This window comes from Equus przewalskii, chromosome X, assembly GCF_037783145.1.
Source record: "Equus przewalskii isolate Varuska chromosome X, EquPr2, whole genome shotgun sequence".
NCBI classification, from domain to species: Eukaryota; Metazoa; Chordata; class Mammalia; order Perissodactyla; family Equidae; genus Equus; species Equus przewalskii.
The window spans coordinates 88,974,670-88,994,798 of NC_091863.1; the positions used below are offsets into that span (position 1 = coordinate 88,974,670).

Below are 20,129 nucleotides of genomic sequence, written 5' to 3' on the forward strand. Positions count from 1 at the left end.
TATAAGCATTTAGGAATTGAGCACACAGTTAAGAGGGCATAGTCCAGGGTGGCCAGAGATAATTTATCAGAAAGAATTACACTATCGAGGTGGCGACTATGAGTCCTTCTGTTATTGATATCTCACTCAAGAACTGACATTTTGCTAACTAGCAGATTGCATGTCAAATCTTTTTTATTAGTGAAACTAATGTCGTATTATTATGATGAATGTTAGAAACGGGCTCTTATAAAATTAAAGGTATTCAATATATGTGGATTAGCAAAAACAAATTGCAGACATACCCTACGTTTGCATGAACAGGGGATAAGAATCCACCGAGGCTTTTACCCTATACTCCATAGAATAGCATGAGTGACCTGATCTCAAATGGGTCCTGTGCTTAGTCATTAGGTTAGGAGGATTTCTGACTGTATGATGCCAACTAGAGGTTGTGTGCTGTATCTTTCATAAGGATGTGCTCAGCGCACTTAAAAGGACAGAGATCTGGGACTTCATCAAGCTTATAGAACAGGTATTATGAGGTAGTGTGCCTACTTTGCTAATGAATAATACTTGTATGAGGCAGAATTTTAGCTAAGCCTTTGTTTTGATTATAATCTGTAGGGAGAGCATAGAGGAGTAGCTAGATCTCATTGTCTCAAGCTTCTTTGCCAGCTATCATTATTTACCAAATAATAGCTGTGTATTACCAAATGGACTTAGGTCAGTTTGCATCAGCTAGGTATTATGCTAAGCATTTTGTGCTCATTAACTCATTTATTTCTCACAGCAATGTTAGGAGACAGGAGCAATTAGTACGATCAAACAGTAAGATGAGGCTCAGAGAGATGAAATGACTTACTCAAGGTCATATAACAAGGACAAGGACACGGTCTCTCTCAATTCAGTGCTGGTGTTTTAACCACTCCACTTCACCACCTGATGCTTTTGATCACATCTGCTCAGAATGTACAAAGTCAAATAGATGATATCAAAGGAGTCAGCCTTCTGTGGAGCTGAGGATAGCCCAAATTCACAGACCCTGGATATTGGAGGTATGAGGGGCTCAGCTATGGGGAGCTTAATATAGCAACTGTGATGACCTCAATACTCCTGGTGACAGTTGTCATTGAGTTTTTTTTTTAAATAGCACCTCGAGATATAATTCACATACCATAAAATTCACCCTTTTAAGGTGTACAGTTAAGTGGTTTTTAGTATATTCACAGAGTTGTGCAGCTCTTCTCCATTAGCCCGTTTGGGGAAATCAATTTTTTTCTATTCGTGACAGTAGTCAAACTTTGATTAATGGCTTATTGTTTGGCCATCTCTGCTCCCAAAAGTCAAACCCTGAATGTTCCATCAGCTTCCTCCAGCTTTGGTCTTTGTGGAAGTCATTCAAATGAGCATTTAGGGTGGCTCCCTGAAACATGAGCATTCTTTCATTTTTCTTTTGTCAGCTATTAACTAGCCCTGCCCAGACCTCCTACGGAAAATACATCTGTGAGGTACATGGGCAAGGCTCCACCCTACCCTGCTGGCACAAAAGCATCTTCAGTACGAAACTTTCAAAGAGATTAAACTTCCTGCTTCAATCACTTCTTCTAGTTAAGACAGTTGTTCTTAATCTGAGGCCACAACCCTCAGGTTAACCAAGGAGTTACTGTGAGGGACCTGCAAACCTGCTTGTGAACAAGGCGTTCCCTTTATTTTGAATAAATATGCCTTAAACATATATTTACTACTATTTCTCAAACATACATGGCTGTTGTGATTAAAAAAGCACACAACCTTTTAAAAATGTGTCTGAATTCCTAGTAACTTTTTTCATTATATATTTTCTCAATGAGCAGATACTAAAAATACAACGATTATGTGAGATAAACAAAAAGAGAAAGTTTTGATTGACAAAAGAAGTCATGTGGACGCAAAAAAGTTTAGGAACCACTGAGTTAAAGACAGACCCTTCTACATAGGATACAAATTGTTCATTTGGTAGGGCATCAATTTATCAGCAGCCATTAACACAATAGTCTGAATTAATTGGATTGCTTCAGGGTAGGCCATTGAACAATTCCATACTAAAGGCAGAGTAGGGATCAGAAATGGTCCCAAGCAGGTCTAATGGGCTAAAAGGGTCAGCCTTTGGGGTGCTACATGTGCTTGGGGAAACTGATTCCTTTTGTATTTGTGACAGTAGCCAAACTTTGACGGATTATTGTTTGGCTGGTACCACTCCAAAGAGCCAAACCCCAAATGTTCTCCAGCTTTTTCCAGTGTTGGAAGAAGACACTCAACAGGAAACAAGAGAGTGCTGAGCACCAGGGATGGAGACTAAAAGGGAGGAGGGGGCTGCCAAATACATGAGCAAGACCAAATCTGCCCCCTTCTTAGTTTGTTGGGAGGACAATGGAATAGTAATGTTTACCCCAAAACTTTAGTGGACTACTTTAAACTTCCTTTCCTTTTGAGCTTCTCCCTCCCCTTTGTTCTTTCCCACAATCTCCTTCCCCTATACTTGCTTGGAAACCTTCCCCATCCCATCCAACCCAGAGTCCCACTTTCTATCCAAAGTCATTCAATCAGCTCAAATTGTCTTGTGTTTTTCTGGAGGGGTTCCCTCTCCAAAGTTGCCAGAATGTCTCAATATTCTTGGAGCTTGTCCTCAGTTTCCAAAACTTCAGGGCGTCCCATAGGCCGCAGCTCTGCCTTCAAATGCACACTGACCTTTTCCTTTCAACCAAACACCCTCCTCCTTCCATGTTGCATTGCATCAGAGCCTTCTCAAGCCTGTTGTCTTGCTCCAGGCATCCCCCTGCCTGCGGCTTGGGGTTAATATCTGGTCCTTTCCAATCCCACCCCATGTGATTGTGTCTTTGTTTCAGATCCAGGACAGTAATTATACTCAGACTGGGTCTCCACTAGCCAAAGCGAAAAAGACATTTGAGGAAACAATTGGCCAGTCCCTGCAGAAGAGGTTGAGTTGCCTGACAACCAACTGATTGCCTCAATTCTCCTCTCTGCCTGACATGACCTCAGGGCTCATAAGTGGCTACTTTCCTTGGCACTAACAAGGCAAGTGTACAATGACTTCAGTTGCTTTAGAAGAGGCGATATCCCAACAGGTACTCCAGAGAGCTGATTTTCTTAGAATTACAAGGCTCCTGAGAACTGGGCTGAAAATTTTGTGTCTGCTTTTCTCCAACTCCAGTCTGACTGCCAACTAGTGGCAGGGGTGGGTGGAGGGTAGGAGTAGTCCACAGGGTGCAGTCAATAAGTAGGTACATTCTCTGTAGAGAACTTAAAAACAATAGAACTCACTAAAAATTGGTCAGACATTTATTATCACCATGCTCTGGCAATTCTAAACAATGTCAGTCATAAGATACTTCTCACTTTGGTACACCACTGCCTCCACTCCAGCACCCAAGTGGTTGCCTCATCCCCTCTGGAGAGTCATACTTAAGGCTGACTTTTCAGGTTCATATCCCTTCCCTCCATCAAAATTTTCCGGTCTTGTGTTTGATCCCCTTAGGGCTCTGCTCTTTCCTTTCCTTGGTGGAATCTTTTTATAGGGGAAGACTTATCATGAGTACCCAGCTCTCCCTACCAGGAGCACCTACGGTGTAACAGGAGTCACCTGAAAAATCAATGCTTTGGTCAAATGCTTGTTCAAACTCTTAAAGCAGTGAAACCCTGTTTTCAAACAAAATATGGTGTGGAGTGCCAACTCCTAAGTCTTCTTTAAGCCTCATCTTCAATGTCATTTCCTCAGGGACATCTTCCTTGTCCTTCCATGAGGACAAGTCCCTATGACCTACACTCTCATAGCACCTTGGACTTGCCCTTTCATACCAATCACCACACTTGCAATTACTCATCCAGTGTCGGTATTCCCTGGGAGACTATAGCTTCTGTGCAGGCTAATACCAGGTCTGTCTTGTTCACTGTTGGAACCCCAGAACCAAGCATAGTACCTGGTTCTCTGTAGGTGTTCCAGAAATGAATGAATGAATGGAAGCCTTTCAGTTACTAAAGCCTATAAGTAAATGAACATTGGAAATAGCCATGTCATATGTCACACTGTGAGCTTTTATTGAAATTATGGTCAACAACAACCCTCAGATCATTTTTCAGAACCAAAAAGGTGGTCAACCAGGTTTTCCCACCTTGTAGTCTTGTGATTGCATTTCAAAACTAAATGCAATGGCCACAATTCCCAGTTTCTAGTGGGTAGATTTATTCTTCCTCTCCTTGGCACTAAAATCAGGTCCTCGCTCTTACTAAGACCCGGCTGAAGTCCTGTGGGGACATCCTCTCTCCTTTTTTATACTAGGACCTCCTGCTTTTAGTTATCCCAGGTTGACACTTCCTTCAAAACCAGGCTCAGGTACCACTTCCTGCCTGAAATAATCCAAGCACAGACTGCTTTCCCCCCTTTTTAAACTACTAGAGTTCAAGAACAAACGGTTCACTTAATTAAAAAAAAAATGGAATTTACTGTGCACTTGCTATGTGCCTGTCACTATCACGAGCCCTTTACATTATCTCATTTAAGTCTCACAACCACCCTATGAGGAAGGGGTTATTCTTATCACATATTACAGATAAGGAAACTGAGATTAAGAGATGTAGGAAACATGGAGAAAGAGAACGAAATGTGAATTGTTGGCATGCATTAACTCCCTGTCTTCTCTTGGTTTCCTGATGGGAGTGGACTCCTCACTAGGTTTGACCCCAAACTTATTTTATTTTGCTGATTCTTTGAACAGAGGTGAATGTCTTGATCACAGGACTGAAAAAGGCTAAAGCCCTTCCACAGTGTTTCCTCTTCCCCTGATTACCTCTTGATGAAGCCATTTCCCTACGCGGATACATTCCTGAGTTTCAGAATGCCTTTCTGAGCCCCCTCCTAGGGCTAGCCCAGGGCCATGGCCAGGTGGGTGCCAATGCACAGCCGCACAGACAGTTCTCAACACTGGTAGACAAGCAGCCCCTCCTTCCTCACTAGGGCCTTTGCTGCCATGGAAGCTGCCGCTTCCCAGTATAAACAAACCCAAACCTGGGCATTTTAGAGAGGTAGCAGGTTCGGAAGTGAAAGAAGGAGAAAGCTGGAAAAGCAGGAATGGCATTAGTGCTGTTTACAAGGGGCAGAGGCAGGGATTTCAGGTACTCAGGCAGGACAGGTAGGGATGGCTTGCTTACTTGGTGCTGCCTACTTCTTCCAGCTTCCCCAATAACAAACCCCACTCGCCACCCCCAACACACACACACACCCCTCCCTCCTACTACCTCCATTGCCAGAGGTTGCGCCCTCTGTCTGTAATTTTGTAATTGGGGAATTCATTTTGAGGGTAATAAAGAGTAATAAAGTCTTTAAAAGTGAAAAGTATCTGAGGGTTAAGCAACTCTCATTCACTTCACTAAACCTGCTTCCTTCCTAAGGCCCAGAGAGCTGCCCCAAAGGGACTCAGGTTCTAATTGTTAAGTGAGCTGCAGAGCCTGGGGGTTTTGCAGAGCAACGCAGGCTTGGGTCTGGGAAAGCTGGCTGTGAAGGGTGGAATGACAGCACCAGGGACCGTAGAGTGCGTGATGAAATGGAGAGAGGAGGCTGTTCAGTACCAACTTTGTCTTCTTTGAGATTTTGCCTAGAGCCTACCCCTCACCCCTCTCCCACCCATCCGACCCAGAAAAGTGAAAGGAAACTCCCTGCCCACTCCTCTCTCCTCACCACCTGCCCTTGCCCCAGGACCAAGCTTAAGCAGGTAGTAATTAGTACTATTTATAACTTGGCTCCACTCAGGGTTCAAGAGGCTTGTGTGGACTGGCCTGGGAATCTGAGCATCAAATGGAATGATGTTTCTATAAGAAAATGTATGCTGAATCCTAATTTTTTGGCCAATACTTCATTCCTAGATTGGGAACTACTTATACGTGGGGACAACTCAGAACTCCTCTGATCTATATTAACATAAAGCCAGGCCTTGGGTCTCTCATATCATCCACTTTGTGAAGGTTCCACACACACGATGTTGAAGCCTAATGATTCACACACACACACACACACACACACACGGACAGATAGAGATATAAGTATTTTAATATGTACTACAGCTATTCTAAATATTACATTACAATATAGATAGTATATGTAGAAATAGAAATACTACTTATCATCCACAATGTTGAAGTCTCAGCAAGAACTCGTCACAGCCGAGTGTTGCTGTGGGACCTATGCCACAAACGCAGAGACACCGTGCTTTAAGCACACACAAAAATCTACGTGTAAACCCAATACTTATCAGTTAAAAGACATCTCATGGCAAATCATTTGCCAAGAAAACAAGCATTTTTTCATTTGTATTTGTTAGCCCAGATTTTACTAGTTTTCCTTGGAGTGGGGTACAGAGAAAATATCCTGAAGGACTGCCTAGCCCCTGGATATTTAAGTAATCCCTGAACTTCTTTCTTTCCCAACTTGAGAAAGAATCTCATCAGATTGACTATTCACTTGGAAAATATTTATTGAATGTCTGGCAGTGCTGGGCACTGGGTCCCTGCCCTTTCAGAGCTCTCTAATCCAATCAGGGAGACTGTGGCTGAGCAAATACTTCACATTTTTACATATAATGTCATGTAAAAGCCATTGTCGTCATCAATGTCCTCATCTCTAAAATAGGGTCAATAATGGGACCTACCACATAGGGCTGTTGTGAGGAATAACTGAGAAAACATGCATGTCAATTGATTACTTCAGTGACTGGCACAGGGTATGTGCTTTGGTTGTTATTTCCTAGGAGCATGGGGGAGAGAACTAACTGCACCTGAAAGAGATGGATGGGGTCTGAGATGAGCAATGTGAGTTTTAAAAAATGAGTAGATGTTCATTGAGTAGAGACATCAGAGCATGAAAATTCCAGGCAAAGGAAGCTGTGTGCAAAGGCACAAAAGTACTAAGGACATGGTAAGTTCCAGGAGCACGGAGATGGCATGGTTGGAGGATACAGTACATAGGAAGAAAGGGAAAATGGCCACAAACTCCGAGGGGAGGAGGCAAGGCTCCACAGAGGAGGTAACACTTGGACTAGGTCTTAAAGGATGAGTAGGAGTTTGCCAGGTGAAGAAAAGGGAAGAACATTATAGTGGTGGGAGAAGCATATAAAAAGCAAAAAGTTGTGAATGCGTATCAAATGTTTCGGAGGCTGTGTGCTGTGGCTGGAGCTCTGCCTTCAAGGAGTCATCTTCTCCACTTGGAGGTTTCAGAAGTGTCTGAGCTTGTTTGGCAGACTGGTGGGGTGGGCCCCCTCAATTTGCATGAGGGATGTGGTGGGGAATGGAAGCAGTACATGTGCACCAAAGGAGAGAGGGATGAGGAGGACAGTCTCATGTCTGTCTTGGAGGCTTATAACCAGCACAGCCTCTGCATACTAGCAACTGAGCCCTGAGAAAAGAGCTGGAAGTGGAACCTGAAAGACTGGTTGCCACGAAAAACTCCAGGAGACTCTTGGGCGCAGGAAGACCCTGCTTTGGTGCATATAATATGCACTCAAGAGCTATGTGTTAACTGGCTTAATGTAAGGTGGCAAAATGGAACAATATGGGCCAGGAGGGAGTACGGTATTCTCTCCACTTGCTCACAGGATACGGTGCCACGGGGGAACACTGAGGATTCCAGAGCACCACCACCATGGTGGCACTTCTAGGTCAGCAGAAGGAGCACTCACCAGCAATATCACAGCTGGCAAGAGAGGTGACTGTCAGAAGTGTGGTGATGGAGGCAGTCGATGGCTGTTTTTTCTACCAGTGCATATCATAGACGAGGGCCAAAGCAAGAAAGGAATAAAAGGGTGGGTAACATGTGGTAGCAGGCAGGACTTGTCCTTGAGCCCAAATGGGACGATCTTTGGGGCTTCCTGGGAATCACTGGGGGGTGGAGACCATAGAAAGGAAAAGATTCTGCAAGAGGGGATAAGAGCAAAAGCCAATAAACATGGTCTACATTTAGGAGACCAAATCGATAGGACTTGCTGAAATCTGGATGTGGGGGATCAGGGAAAAGGAAGAGTGTGGACGGCGCTGAGGTGTCTGGTTTGAGTTATGTGTGGTTCCCCCAATGGAGGTGGAGTAATATTGGGATTTATAGCCCACCATTCCAGAAGAAAGTATGCTGGGTGTAAAGGGGGACCAAGCTAACAGAGATGAGGGGAACTAGGCACAGCTAATTCACTGTAAGGGGTTGGCAACCGAAGGCCAAAATTCTGTCCTGGTTGTGGGTCAATTATTGTGTTTCAAGGCCTCAGCATGGGGGCATGGCTTCTCACGAATCTCACTCAACAGGCTAACCCTTTTTTCCCCATTACCTTCAATCTTTTCTTTTATGTAGGAGTCCTCCCTTCAGTATTCAGATATGGCCAAATATCTCCCATATTTAAGACAAAAACTTTCCTTTGACCTCATATCCTCCTCCAGCTACTTCCTTCACCTCTCTCAACTCTCTGTAATTAAGCTCCTCCAAAGAGTTGTCTCTAACTGCTGTCTCCAATTCCTCATCTCCCCACTCACTTCTGGCCTCTGCTCCTATCACTCCCCCAACATTTCATCACCAATGACTTCTGTGTGCTAACACCAACGCATACTTTATTGTCCTTATATAATTTGACATTTCTGCTCTCTTGTATCAAGGCTTCTGTGATAGCACAAATCTAGCTGGTATTAGGGGTTTGAGGGAATTCAGTTTGGATCAACGTATGCGACAAAACTCTCACCCCGCCCCCTATACAAATCTGCCACTGAGCCGCAGACCAAAATCGAGGGCCTCTTGAAACCCAAGTCTGGCCTTCTGTCCCCAATCTCTTAAACATTTTGGCCTAAAGGGAAGCCAGAAATCAATGGACATTTTCAGTGCCATGCCATCTTTGAATATCCATGGTCGTAATCGACCACTCACTATGCACCAGACACTATTCTAATGACTTTACATGCATTGACTAAATTAAATCTCACTGCAAGACTGCAAGCAAAAGGCAATAGTACCAGTAATTATCCCCATTTTATACTCGAGGAGACTGAGAAACACAGCTGGTAAGTACAGAGCTTGGATTAAAACCCCAGGTAATCTGACTGCAAAGTTCCCACTTTTAACCACGATGCTATAGTGTGAGAAGTGTGTCAGGCTGAGTGTCAAACAGTGAGGCCCCCCATCACCTGTTACTAGTCCAAGGTCCATATTGACCAGAGAGTCAATCACTCACACATTACTGCAGATGATTTTTCAAAATTAATTTTTTTATTAATTTAAAAATCCAGAAGTACAGTGACTACATAAATAAGTACCATATTTAGGTACATGTCCTGTAAGGAGAGTGAAAGGGTAATACTGTTATGTTACTCTTACTTGTTTACATGAGTTAACTACAAATGACTACAACTGCTAAATGGTGCTGATGGTCTTTGTTGTTCCAAGTGTTTATGACACAAATAAATACACAAGAAGAACCACATCCATTCCTTGCTACCAACTACAGGCTGCTTGGCCTCTTCTCCCTATGTCCTACTCCCTACACAACACCAAGCACTGGAGGGTTTCTACGTTGGCCTAGCACAGCTCCCTAGCTCCTGCTTCACACAGTACTTTGTAAAGGTGTGTCCTAGCACCTGGGGGCAGGAGTCTATCTAGGGAAACTCTCTGGGTGTTCCCTTAAGGTTGAGCTTTCAGAGAACACCTGGGTGGGAAGGCTTTGGGGTGAGTCATCTAGAAGGGGAAATCAGCTTTTGCTTCAGGATCCGGTTATTCCCACACTATGGAAATACTGCCACCTCGGGGCAGGAGGCAGCAGCTACTTAACACCCTTTCCCCCAATAATGCTCCGTAGCCTTTCAACCCTGGATGTCCTACTTCCCTTTCCCAAGGAGAATGGGTGTGAGGGAGTGAGAGGCTTGTCCCATGAAGGGCCTGGCCACAGGGCTCCAGTGTCTCCTTTATGAGAACAGACTCCTTTGTGCCAGGTTGCCATAAAGACTGGACCTTTTACATTTTTCCCTATTGGTGTCAAATACTCGAGGAAAAAAATGTTCCTCTCACCTATGGTCATGGAGTGGGAAATACAGGAATTCTGGGTCCTTAATATTTCTAAATACTAGACTTCATTCACGCTCCTCAGAGGAGATACATCTAGAAGGTAGGCTTGAGATCCTTGCTGTGGAAAATTTATAGTTGTCCCACCAAGATGATTTCTAAAGCCAGGCCACAGAATGAATAATTTATGCTCTGGTATTGGGCTGCAAATAGACATTCTTTGGAGCAGCCTTCTCTAGGATCCATGATTCAAATCTATGCTTGGTGGATGACAAGAGAATGGTAGGAAGGCTTAGGATAAAGATCTTCATCAGAATTCCCATCTCCCCAAAAGAGCAATACTTCTCCTAACTAAAGAGTCAACATTCAGAAGCTTGTGAGGACTGAGTCCCTTTGCAAAAGTAAAAATCAACTCCTATGATTGGGGAAGAAGGGAAACTGCCCTTTTAAGGAGCTTCTAGAATTTAATCATTAAACCTAAGTGTTTGGACTAGAAAACTACGGCCCCAAGAAAATTAGTGAATATTGAGCTATTAATTGGTGAGTTTTATTGACTTGAAAACACAAAGATGGCCTTGTTGACTTCTATCAACTCCTTTCTTCAACAATTTTCTTATATGGATTCAGTTTCTGCAAGTTTCATCCAATATTAACTTCTTGATGGCAGCCCCATTGGTTCAGGAAAAAAAGAGGAGTGGTATCATTAGGGAAAAGTTATTTACCACTTCAAAGTGAATGCAGCCATCAAATGGTGTTCTTATTCTTCACCCTGCCACTATAGGTGGTGACTTCAACAGTTACACCAAGACCCCAGGGCAGAGCCTTCTGCTCACAATTACTTATTTATCTTCCTGGGTGCCAACAACCTCCAAGCTACTTGGGAGCCAGACAAGGGAAAGAAAGGGAGAGTCTACACTAGCCTTGCCTCAGAAGGAAGGCTGTAGTTTAGTGTGTGTCTGTGTATGTGAGGATGGGGAGTTAATTTTTTAAAAAAACACAAAACATTCTAAAATTCAAAGAGTATCATTTCATACAAATATTTTCTCTGTACTACAGAACTCCTACTAAGCAATTCCCTTCTCTTTCTTTCATTGGAATAACTTTCTAGAGAGAAACCCTGGGGTTTTGTTTACTCTTTAACCTGCAAAGAAATGTGATTCGCCCAGAAACTAGAGCAGTGTTGTGGTGTTCTATCCCTCTTCCTCCCACAAATAATTCAAGACTCTTCTAGCCTCTTTGGAGGAGATGTTTAAGGGCTGACACACCACTCCACATAAAGGAGCAAGTTATGCTGTGCATAGCGTGAATAATTAACTGCATTTGAGTTTGGGGTTTTAGGGCACTGTTGACTTAAGCAAAATAAGCCTGCAGTCCAGCTGCAGCTAGAGTTTTCTTGCTTTACCCTATCCAATACTGTCTGTCTCGTCTAACAGTGGCCCTTTTCAGACCTTTCCAGGTACAAAACCTTGACCAAATCTTCGAGCTCTGTTCTGCACACACGACTTGAACACATTTGGCTGATCTGAGCTTCTCCTTCGGTGAAGATCTTCCACTGGCCTATAAGGCAAACACAAAGTGGCCCAGAGATGTAAGAGGAGAACAGAGCAAATTAGGAGTATCACCAATATACCCCATCCTTATCCACCAACTCACGAACCCACCAGGGGAGTTGGAATACAAATATAAGGTGGTTTCAGCAAAACAGCCCCCAAAACACTTTTCTGGGGACAGATATGGAAAATGGGCCATGGAGTTTTCATTTCAACAGACAGCAATTTGTAAGAATCCCAGGAATAATACATAACTGCCTCCTCATGAGTAAAACCTAAGCATTATTCTTGGAATTTTTAAGTATATTTAGCATTTGCAAAATGCTCCATTATCAGGTTGTTAGCTATTTAGGTGGCTCACTCGGCCCCAATTCAGAGAGGGCACTTTGGAAAATAGTACTTGCTGCATACCGGGGCTTCGCTTACTTTGGGGCGTCCAAATATTGGTTTGGGTTATTTGATTATTTACTGCTCTGCTCTCTTCCTGCTACCCTTTGTTAAAAACTGCTCACCTCTGCTTTCTCCTATGCCCACATACTGTCTTTCCACCCTCTTTAGCAGCCCTCAATTCCCTCCTATGGCTCCTTATAGAATTCCATTCTCATATCCCCCATGTGCTCCCTTTCTACTCTGAGTGAACACGGCTGTATCTCTTCCCTTCCCTGTCGTCTCTGCTCGTGTCCCCTTCCATTCCCTGTTTTCTCTTTTCCCGCCATGGACTCTCCACACTTCCAATGTGTCCTTACCAACTTCTCTATTCCCCATTCTGTCATGCTAACTGAGCATTTTTGAGTGCACACTCTGTGCTGAGCACTGGAAACCACCCCATGTCCCTGGACCATCCCTTTTCTAACTTTCCTGGTCCTTGAGTGGCAAGATCTTCCTTCTCCTGCCCTGTTAAATAACCTGCATAACAAACTGCCCACCCTAGATACCCTCCTTAGGCTTTTTATTCCTGCTCTCATGGTGTTGCAACCTGGAGAACTCCTAGTCCAAGGTCAGCAAGCTCCTCTTAATCCAGAACCTATTTTGAACCTCTTTTCTTTCTCTAGCCACATGAGAACATGACCCCCTTCCTTATGGACTCAATCTCTCTCCTCCTTTCTCCTTTGGATTCTTCACTTTCTCCTATTCTCTCTGACTCGATGGGAGAGGAAAGAAGAGTTGGGCAAAGAACCGGCTTTTACTGAAGCTCTCCTGTGTGCCAGGATCTGACAGGCACATTTTACAAACGGGTCAGGCTTCTTCTTCTTTGTCCCCAGGTGACCCTGAAAGATCATCTCATTACCCAGTTCCTTCAGTTGCACACAGTCAGAGGCACACATCATCTACTTCTGTTACACACCCCAGATCCTAACTGCTATGGGCAGAGAGTTTGTTTAAATCATCTTTCAAGTCCCTGATGCCTAGAGCAGTGTGTTGATAACAGTACAAACAAAAATACGTTCTTTGAAATTAATTGTTAATTTAAAAAGTTACATCATTGATCCTGAGATTCTAGACTCTGCCTCTTTTATTATCTATTCACACGTAAGGACTCCTGACTCCTCTATTTGAATTCTCCTACTGTCCAGTTTATTGTCTATCAGTCTCCTGCAGAACAACTCACCTCATCAACCCTATTTTCAGGTGCTTATTGGATAACTCTGCTCAGATGGCCCTTAGGCATCTTAATCTAAACATTTCTCAAGTGAAATTCATTTTTTTACCAATCCCTGCTTATTCTCCAGAATTTCCCATCGGTGAATGGTATTACTATTCACCCAGTCTATAAAGCTGTTAATATTGGAGTCATTCCAAACTCATTTCTCTCTTTGATACTGATCTTGATGATTTAACCTCAGAGATGTGCCTCATGTCCCTCACAGTGACCCCTCCTCCCCTGTCTAACCAACTTAATACAGTAGAATAGCTTCCTAATTCAGACTATCACCAGCTGCCTCACTAATAATGCACCTTTCACTCACACAGCAAACACCTCTTTCTAAAAAACAGATCTGAATGCATCATTCAGTTGCTTGAAGACCTCCACTGGGGTTCCCTGGTCTGGAGATCAAGTCCAACTTCTTTGCATGGCATATTGGGCTCTTCCGAATATGGCTTCATCAAAGTAGGTGCTTAATAAATCCATCTGACAGCTGAGAGACATGTTTCCCACAGCACCATTTTGATATCACTACGCTGATTGTAAATTTGCAGCAAGTACCAAGGCTACCTGCCTTCTATCTGAACTTCTCTCTGGCTTCTTCCAGGCACTCTGACTACTTCCTACCTCCAACTCTTCTCATCTTTCAGTGCACCCTATGTGGCCTTTGTAATTGTTCCTCACCCACACCCACCCACCCACCCACACCTACATTTCTTGTTTGCTCCTGTCTGAGTCTTCTCTTAGGCTGCACCCTCTCTCTGGACTGATTTCCTGACCTGTTGCCCAGTCACACCCTTCTCTTTCAAAACACACCTCCTCCCCGAAGCCTTCCCCGACTAAGCCCACCTGGCTCTCATCTCATTGTTCTTTGCAGATTCCCCTGAGCACTTAGGTATTTAAGTCCCCAGAACTAAACTAATTCATAGTGGAGGCATTTTCATGTTCTGTCTCGCCCATTAGAATTCCCTGTGGATAGAAAGTCTGTGCCTTTTATTCCTTCAGAAGTGCTCCCCCCCACCACCCTCCAGTGCCTAGCAGTCCCTAGGCTCCATCTAGCGTAGAAAGTGGGACAGCTGCAAGTTATGCTTGAGTGCCTGAATGCTTTTAAAGAAACATGACCACCCAGGGGCAGTTTCAAAGAGGCAAACAGAACTTTGATACAGCACGGGAATTGATATGCATCCATTTTCTGTCTCTCATCCCCACCACCAAAGGACATATCCTTCCAGATATGAAGTCTCCACAAATGCACCAGACCTAGAATCTTGTAAGCTTTCTCCAACCCTCTTGAGACTCTGGGTTTAGCAGTTTCATTAAAGATGTTCAGGAAACTTTGACCTGAGGTGGCTTATGCTCAGACTACATCTGGATTTGTATTCACCAGGTCCAAGCTTTTAAGTTCCCATTCAGACACCCCATTCACTGCTAAGTCACCCGGAGAAGAGACAAAACAACCTCTAATGTTGATATTGAGAATTGAGAATGTGCACTGAGAATACAGAGGGACTTTATTTGGGGCTACACTATATTGAAAACTGGATGCATTTTCCACGGAGGAGTAAAGAAAGAGAGGTGGTACCACTTACTCAGGGTTGTCCTGGTCACCAGCTTGAAGTGATGGAGCTCCTCAAACATCCTCTTGGAGATCTTCTCAATATGAAAGTGCTGGAGGATGCCTAGGGCCAAGCAAAAAGTGGGGCAGGTGGTCAGGCACTCTCTATCTGGAACCACCAACTCTTTTTCTCTGCTTGGGCTGAGCATATCATCTCATTACTGGGGCTTAGGAGTATCGAACTGGGCTGTGTAATGTGCTTAACCAGGAACTTGGATGGCTCAAGGGTTATAATTGACTCCATTTGTTTCCTTGGCTCACTGGCCTCCCCCTGGTTCTCCAGAGGATGGAGATAAGGGAGACAGTGCTCCTGACCATGGAACCCACTCCTAGGGAAAGCCACATAGAATCAGGCACGGGTGCTGGCTGAAGCTTCTGTAGCCAAACACAGTATTAGAAATTCTGCCCTTGCCCCAAGTATGGGTAGGCTATGTCCCTGCCAAACCACTGGGCTGCCCTCCTGGCTAGGCAGTGAGAGCCAGCAATGGGATTGCAGGCAGGTTGTTTGTGTAAATGGAGAAGCCATCCCTGTTCCTGAACTCACCCAAAAGCCATATTTTCCTTTGGGAAATATTCACAGCTCCTTTAGCTTTCCCTTATAAAAAATGAGGAGACTTAAAATGATGAGGCTCCCATAGTCTCAACTTTGCCTGAATAGCTTTTATCAGAATAACACAAACAACTGAAAACTGCCCTGTAGTTACAGAGCAACATGTTACTAGCCCACTTCAATAATCCCCAAGAGGTCTACAGGGAGCAACATAAATGAAGCCTGGGTTTTTCTCTGCCCACCACGCACAGACCTGGATTACGCAGCACCATGAACAAGTGGCTATTTAGACGCTACACTAGCAAGTTGAAAAACATCCACACATCTCTGTGGGGTGAGAGATATGGGGCAATGAATAGTGGGCCCACTGCAAGGGAAGCCAACAGAAGAGCGCTTAGTCCTAAGTGACCAGTTACAGAGGAGCTAGGGAGTTAGAGATGGAAAATCAACATTTGTAGGCATAGAGCAAAAATAAACATTGTGAGAAACATATGTGTGTTCCAGCATATTTTTTAAGGGGTGGGGAAGAGCTCATTCTTTCGAGAAAGAAAAACTGTTGTGAAAAGAGACGGAAAATAGCCCCACAAATACTAGGGCAGTTGGTTCTCAAAGTATGGTCCAAGGGCCACCTGCATTAGAATCACCTGGCTATCCGTTAAAAATGCAAATATTCAGAACCCACCCAAGGCCTACGGAATTGGCATCTCTTGGCTAAGGCCAGGTAGCTGTGTTCTAAACCAGCTCCTTGTGTGATGCTGAAACATACTAAAGTTTGAGCTCTCTTGAGCCTTATGAGGGAGTCAGTAGAAGAGGATGTGCTTTATTTTCCAATTGAAATCTCACCTTGGATTCCTAGAAAACTTGACCAGACTAGATCAGCACTAGGCTGGTATCTATGGGATGGTTTGAACAGCTGTAGGGTCGCAATGAACACAATGTGTCCAGGCATTTAGTATTTTGAAAACCCAGATGATTCTGATGTGCAGTCAGGGTTGAGAACCACTCCTCCAGCCTTTGGTGGTATGAGAAAGAGAACAAACCCAAGGGTCAATACTTACTTTATAGCCCAGGCCATGATTAAAGTTAAAGGCCATAATAACAACTGTGTTACTCCTGCATTAGCTTCTAAGCAATCAGGAGAACTTCTGATGCAAACAGAGGAATAGGAGAAGCAAAATTAGGTGAGTCTTCTCCTCCTTCCCTGTGCCCCCTTACCAAAAAAAAAAAAGAAATTACTGCTCACCCTTTCGAATGGTCCAAACATGGACCTCTACCTGAGGTGGTCTCTCGGTCTCCAGCGCTATTTTTCTGATGGTCTCCCCATCCTCCATGAACACAGACTCATATACAGGCATCGTTTCTTCTCCACAAAAGTAGCTTTTGTTGTCAAAGCTTTGGCCTGGAAGTTCTTCTGGAATCAGGAAGCAAGTAGAGTTCTGTCATGGTTTTCCAAAACTGGAAGCAAACTTCTGCATTTATGTATCTTATTGTTCATAACACCTCACACTCATCAAAAGTGCACAATCAACAAGAACATTCTTACAGAGATAGAAATTCCACCCATATTTAATTGGCTCAGCTTAGGCTGCTCCTATAACAGCCATCAAATCACAAAGGAGCACATGACCTTTATTTTAAGTCCACGTGATAAGAGAATCCATAGTTCTTCAGAACACTGGCCCACAAACTAAAGTGGATCCACCCACCACCAAATAAGTGGACCTTCATGAGGAGGAAGAATGTGGCCAGGTACAAATCTCTTAGGCACTTAAGGGAACATGGGATTTTCCATACTGCATCAGGATCACGGTCTGTCTAGCTCAGTGTTACCAACAGAGACCCAGGGAATGGGCTGACAGAAGGTCTTGGTTAACTTCCCTGACATCACTTAGACATACTTTGAAAACATTTATAACACTCATTTATGCACATATACTTGCCCAACGGATCTATCCAAATTGGCTTGACATTTCTGAATGCTCACTGATATGTTTGTAAGGGGGACGATAATATCAGACCAACACCAGTGCCAAAACCTAGATGTCAGATTAGTCGTATGTATTCTATGCCAAACGAATGGTTGGGAGACACAAAAAAATTGGTCAAATCCCTCAACTATGGATCACTTAAATTATGAACTGTTGGATTTCACTTCCAGGTATAAAGGTACCAACCCCCTGATAGTCTCCACTCTGCTCCACCACCACCCCTTCCCTCAGCTCCCTACCAAAAAAAGTTTCTCCTGGTTGGTTATCCATGAGTTAAATTTCTTTGCTGGCCTTGTAATCAGCACCCTCTTCAGTGGTGTATTTAAAGTGGACACTCAAATCAGAAACAACAACGAGAAGCTGTGGACACCCTGGAGCCATCTGTTGAAACTGTTGAGTGTTGAGTGCTTTGGATCTGTGACTCTGATTAGGGAGACTCAGCGTTAGCCAATCAGATGCCTTGGACCAGATGTAATCAAATGGCTATTTCATGTCTCTTGCCGACCTGATTAGCCTTCAAACCCCCACCACCATTTTGGCACTGTAAGGACAAAATCGATGTCTTCTCTTCATGATTCCCAGTTGGATTACTCAATTTGTAGATTATCCTAGAATCAAGCTTCCTTTATCCTTTTGCCCTTCTTTTTAGTGATTTAATTACTCAGTGGGCCAGTCTTTTTTGGTGATGTGTTAGGTAACTAAGTGATGTGTGCTAGCACTTTTCAAATGGTTGGGTGGGTGGGAGGTCACTGAGTGTACCTCTGTGTATTTAATTATCACCTTTAGAATGAGAGCTGAGTTCATTTACAAAATTTTGCTCACCAGCTTAATATTGGCTATGGCTGTAACTACCATATGAAATCCATGATGGCACTGGAAGTACCTGTAACATGCTAAAAGTCCTCCCAGTGTCCTGAAGAGTTATCCTGCACCACCACCCTTTCCCTCTAAGAGCTTAATTTACTCACCAGAAGGGATCTACAAACGACAAAATCCATTAGTGACTCAACCCTGGCTGGCACTTGAAAATATTAAGAGCAAACAAAGTGTCTTTCAAACTACCTACTTGGCAACATCCTCCTCATTCCACACCCTCCACCTTTCTGCTCACTCCACGTTCACCTACTTTCATTTCTCTTGGAGGAAGCATGCCATCCTTGAAGTCATTTCTGGCCATTCCCACTTCCCATGAGAATGCTCCTGTCCTGAGCCCTCTAGAACTAAGAAATTGAAAAATCATTTCCTTAGGAAGTGGTGATGACTGATGAAAGAGATGTATTACCCCAGCCCAGGGAACTTTTAAGTCTTCACAGGGGCTTTTTATTATATAATCCAAAAGGAGTGTGTAATTATGGGAACTCCAGGTACTGGCGTGGTACGGTAGGGGAGAGAGGTGAGTTGGGGAACCTTCTGGAAGTGGAAGTCCTACACAACCCTATAAGTGGCCACTGATATGCAAGGCAAAGCCAGCCTCTACCAGAGCAACAGGCAAGAGAGAGAGGTGAGACTCATACCCTTTATTTTGGCCCTAGTTTGTTCCTGGAGGAGCCTGTAATCATTCGTTATAATGAAACTTTTGGCTGGATCATCAGTGAATTTTATTTCTCTCTTTTCCCTTCTCAACAAGAATAACTGAATTTACTGTTCTTTTTTTCCCCCATCCATCTTCTTCCCTCCTCACCTCTTTGTTCCTTTTCCTCTGTGTCATGTGTTATTTTCTAAGAGGCCGATGATGTCATGATCTTCCCATTTCTCACCCCTTCACATCGTTCAGGACTCTACCCAAATATTACTTCTTCAGAGACGCCTTCCCTGACCACTCTTTTGAAAGTGCCCTCCCCACAATTCACTATCATCTGATCCTGTTTGTTTTTTCTTCACAGTACTTATCACAACCTAAAATTACCTTATTGGTTTGTGTTCATTATCTTCTCCTACTAGAATGTAAGGACCACGCTGGCAAGTAGCCTTTGTCTGTCTTGCTCATCTCTCTATTCTCAGTGCCTGTAACCGTGTCTTGCACACAGTAGGCACATAGTACATATTTCCAGATGGAATGCATAAGCGAGTGCATGTTGCTTGATGCTCGGAAGTTTCTGAGTACCCAGAGCAGGTGCCCTGTCCTTTTTGGAGAGTGACTCTTGTTAGGCAATGTGACTATGAAGAGTCGTTAATTTTGCAGACACCCATGTCTGGCTCACTGAGAGACAAGTATACAGAATGGAACAGAAACTCTGTCCTTCCACGTTGCCCAATAAGTCCTCTATCTCCACACACCTGAGCAGGGTGAGGAAGCAGCTGTTCCAGAGAAACAGGTTTGGTCAATCAGACTCTTGGGTACATTGCCAATTGGATTCTGGAGGGCAGTTTTTTAAATAATAACTTTTATTATTTTTTTTCTAATTACAAAAGGAATATATATTGTTGAAAATTTAGAAAATACAGATAAACAAAAAGAAGAAAATAAGAATTACCCATAATTCAGTCACCCAAAGATAGCCACTATTAACATTCTGCTATATGCCTTTCCAGTCTTTTTTTTCTCTAAGTGTTTTATGAACGCTGTCTTTTTTTAACATAAGAAGTGGGATCATAATATACATATTCTTTTGTAGCTTGCTGTTTGTACTTAATATATTGGAAACATCTTTACATGGCATTAAATCTTGGTCTGCAATGGCTTTTACTGGCTGTATAGTATACCACAGTACAAATATACCATAA

General features: G+C 43.6%; 1 protein-coding gene across 8 annotated transcripts in view; it reads right to left on the bottom strand.

The window, feature by feature from the left end:
• Nucleotides 1–9,246: 9,246 nt before the first annotated feature.
• Nucleotides 9,247–20,129, bottom strand: part of CHRDL1 (chordin like 1) — a 112,264-nt gene continuing 101,381 nt past the window's right edge. For 4 of the 8 annotated variants that reach the window (XM_008540098.2, XM_008540099.2, XM_008540097.2 and 1 more), the window contains exons 10-12: nt 16,661–16,828; nt 14,842–14,931; nt 9,247–11,614 (exon numbers count right to left, since the gene is read on the bottom strand). In XM_008540098.2, coding sequence (XP_008538320.2) covers nt 11,484–11,614; nt 14,842–14,931; nt 16,661–16,828 — 389 coding nt within the window. In that variant the 3' untranslated portion in view covers nt 9,247–11,483. The remainder of the gene's footprint in view (nt 11,615–14,841; nt 14,932–16,660; nt 16,829–20,129) is intronic. The other 4 variants (XM_070605928.1, XM_070605930.1, XM_070605929.1 and 1 more) reach the window with 1 other exon arrangement.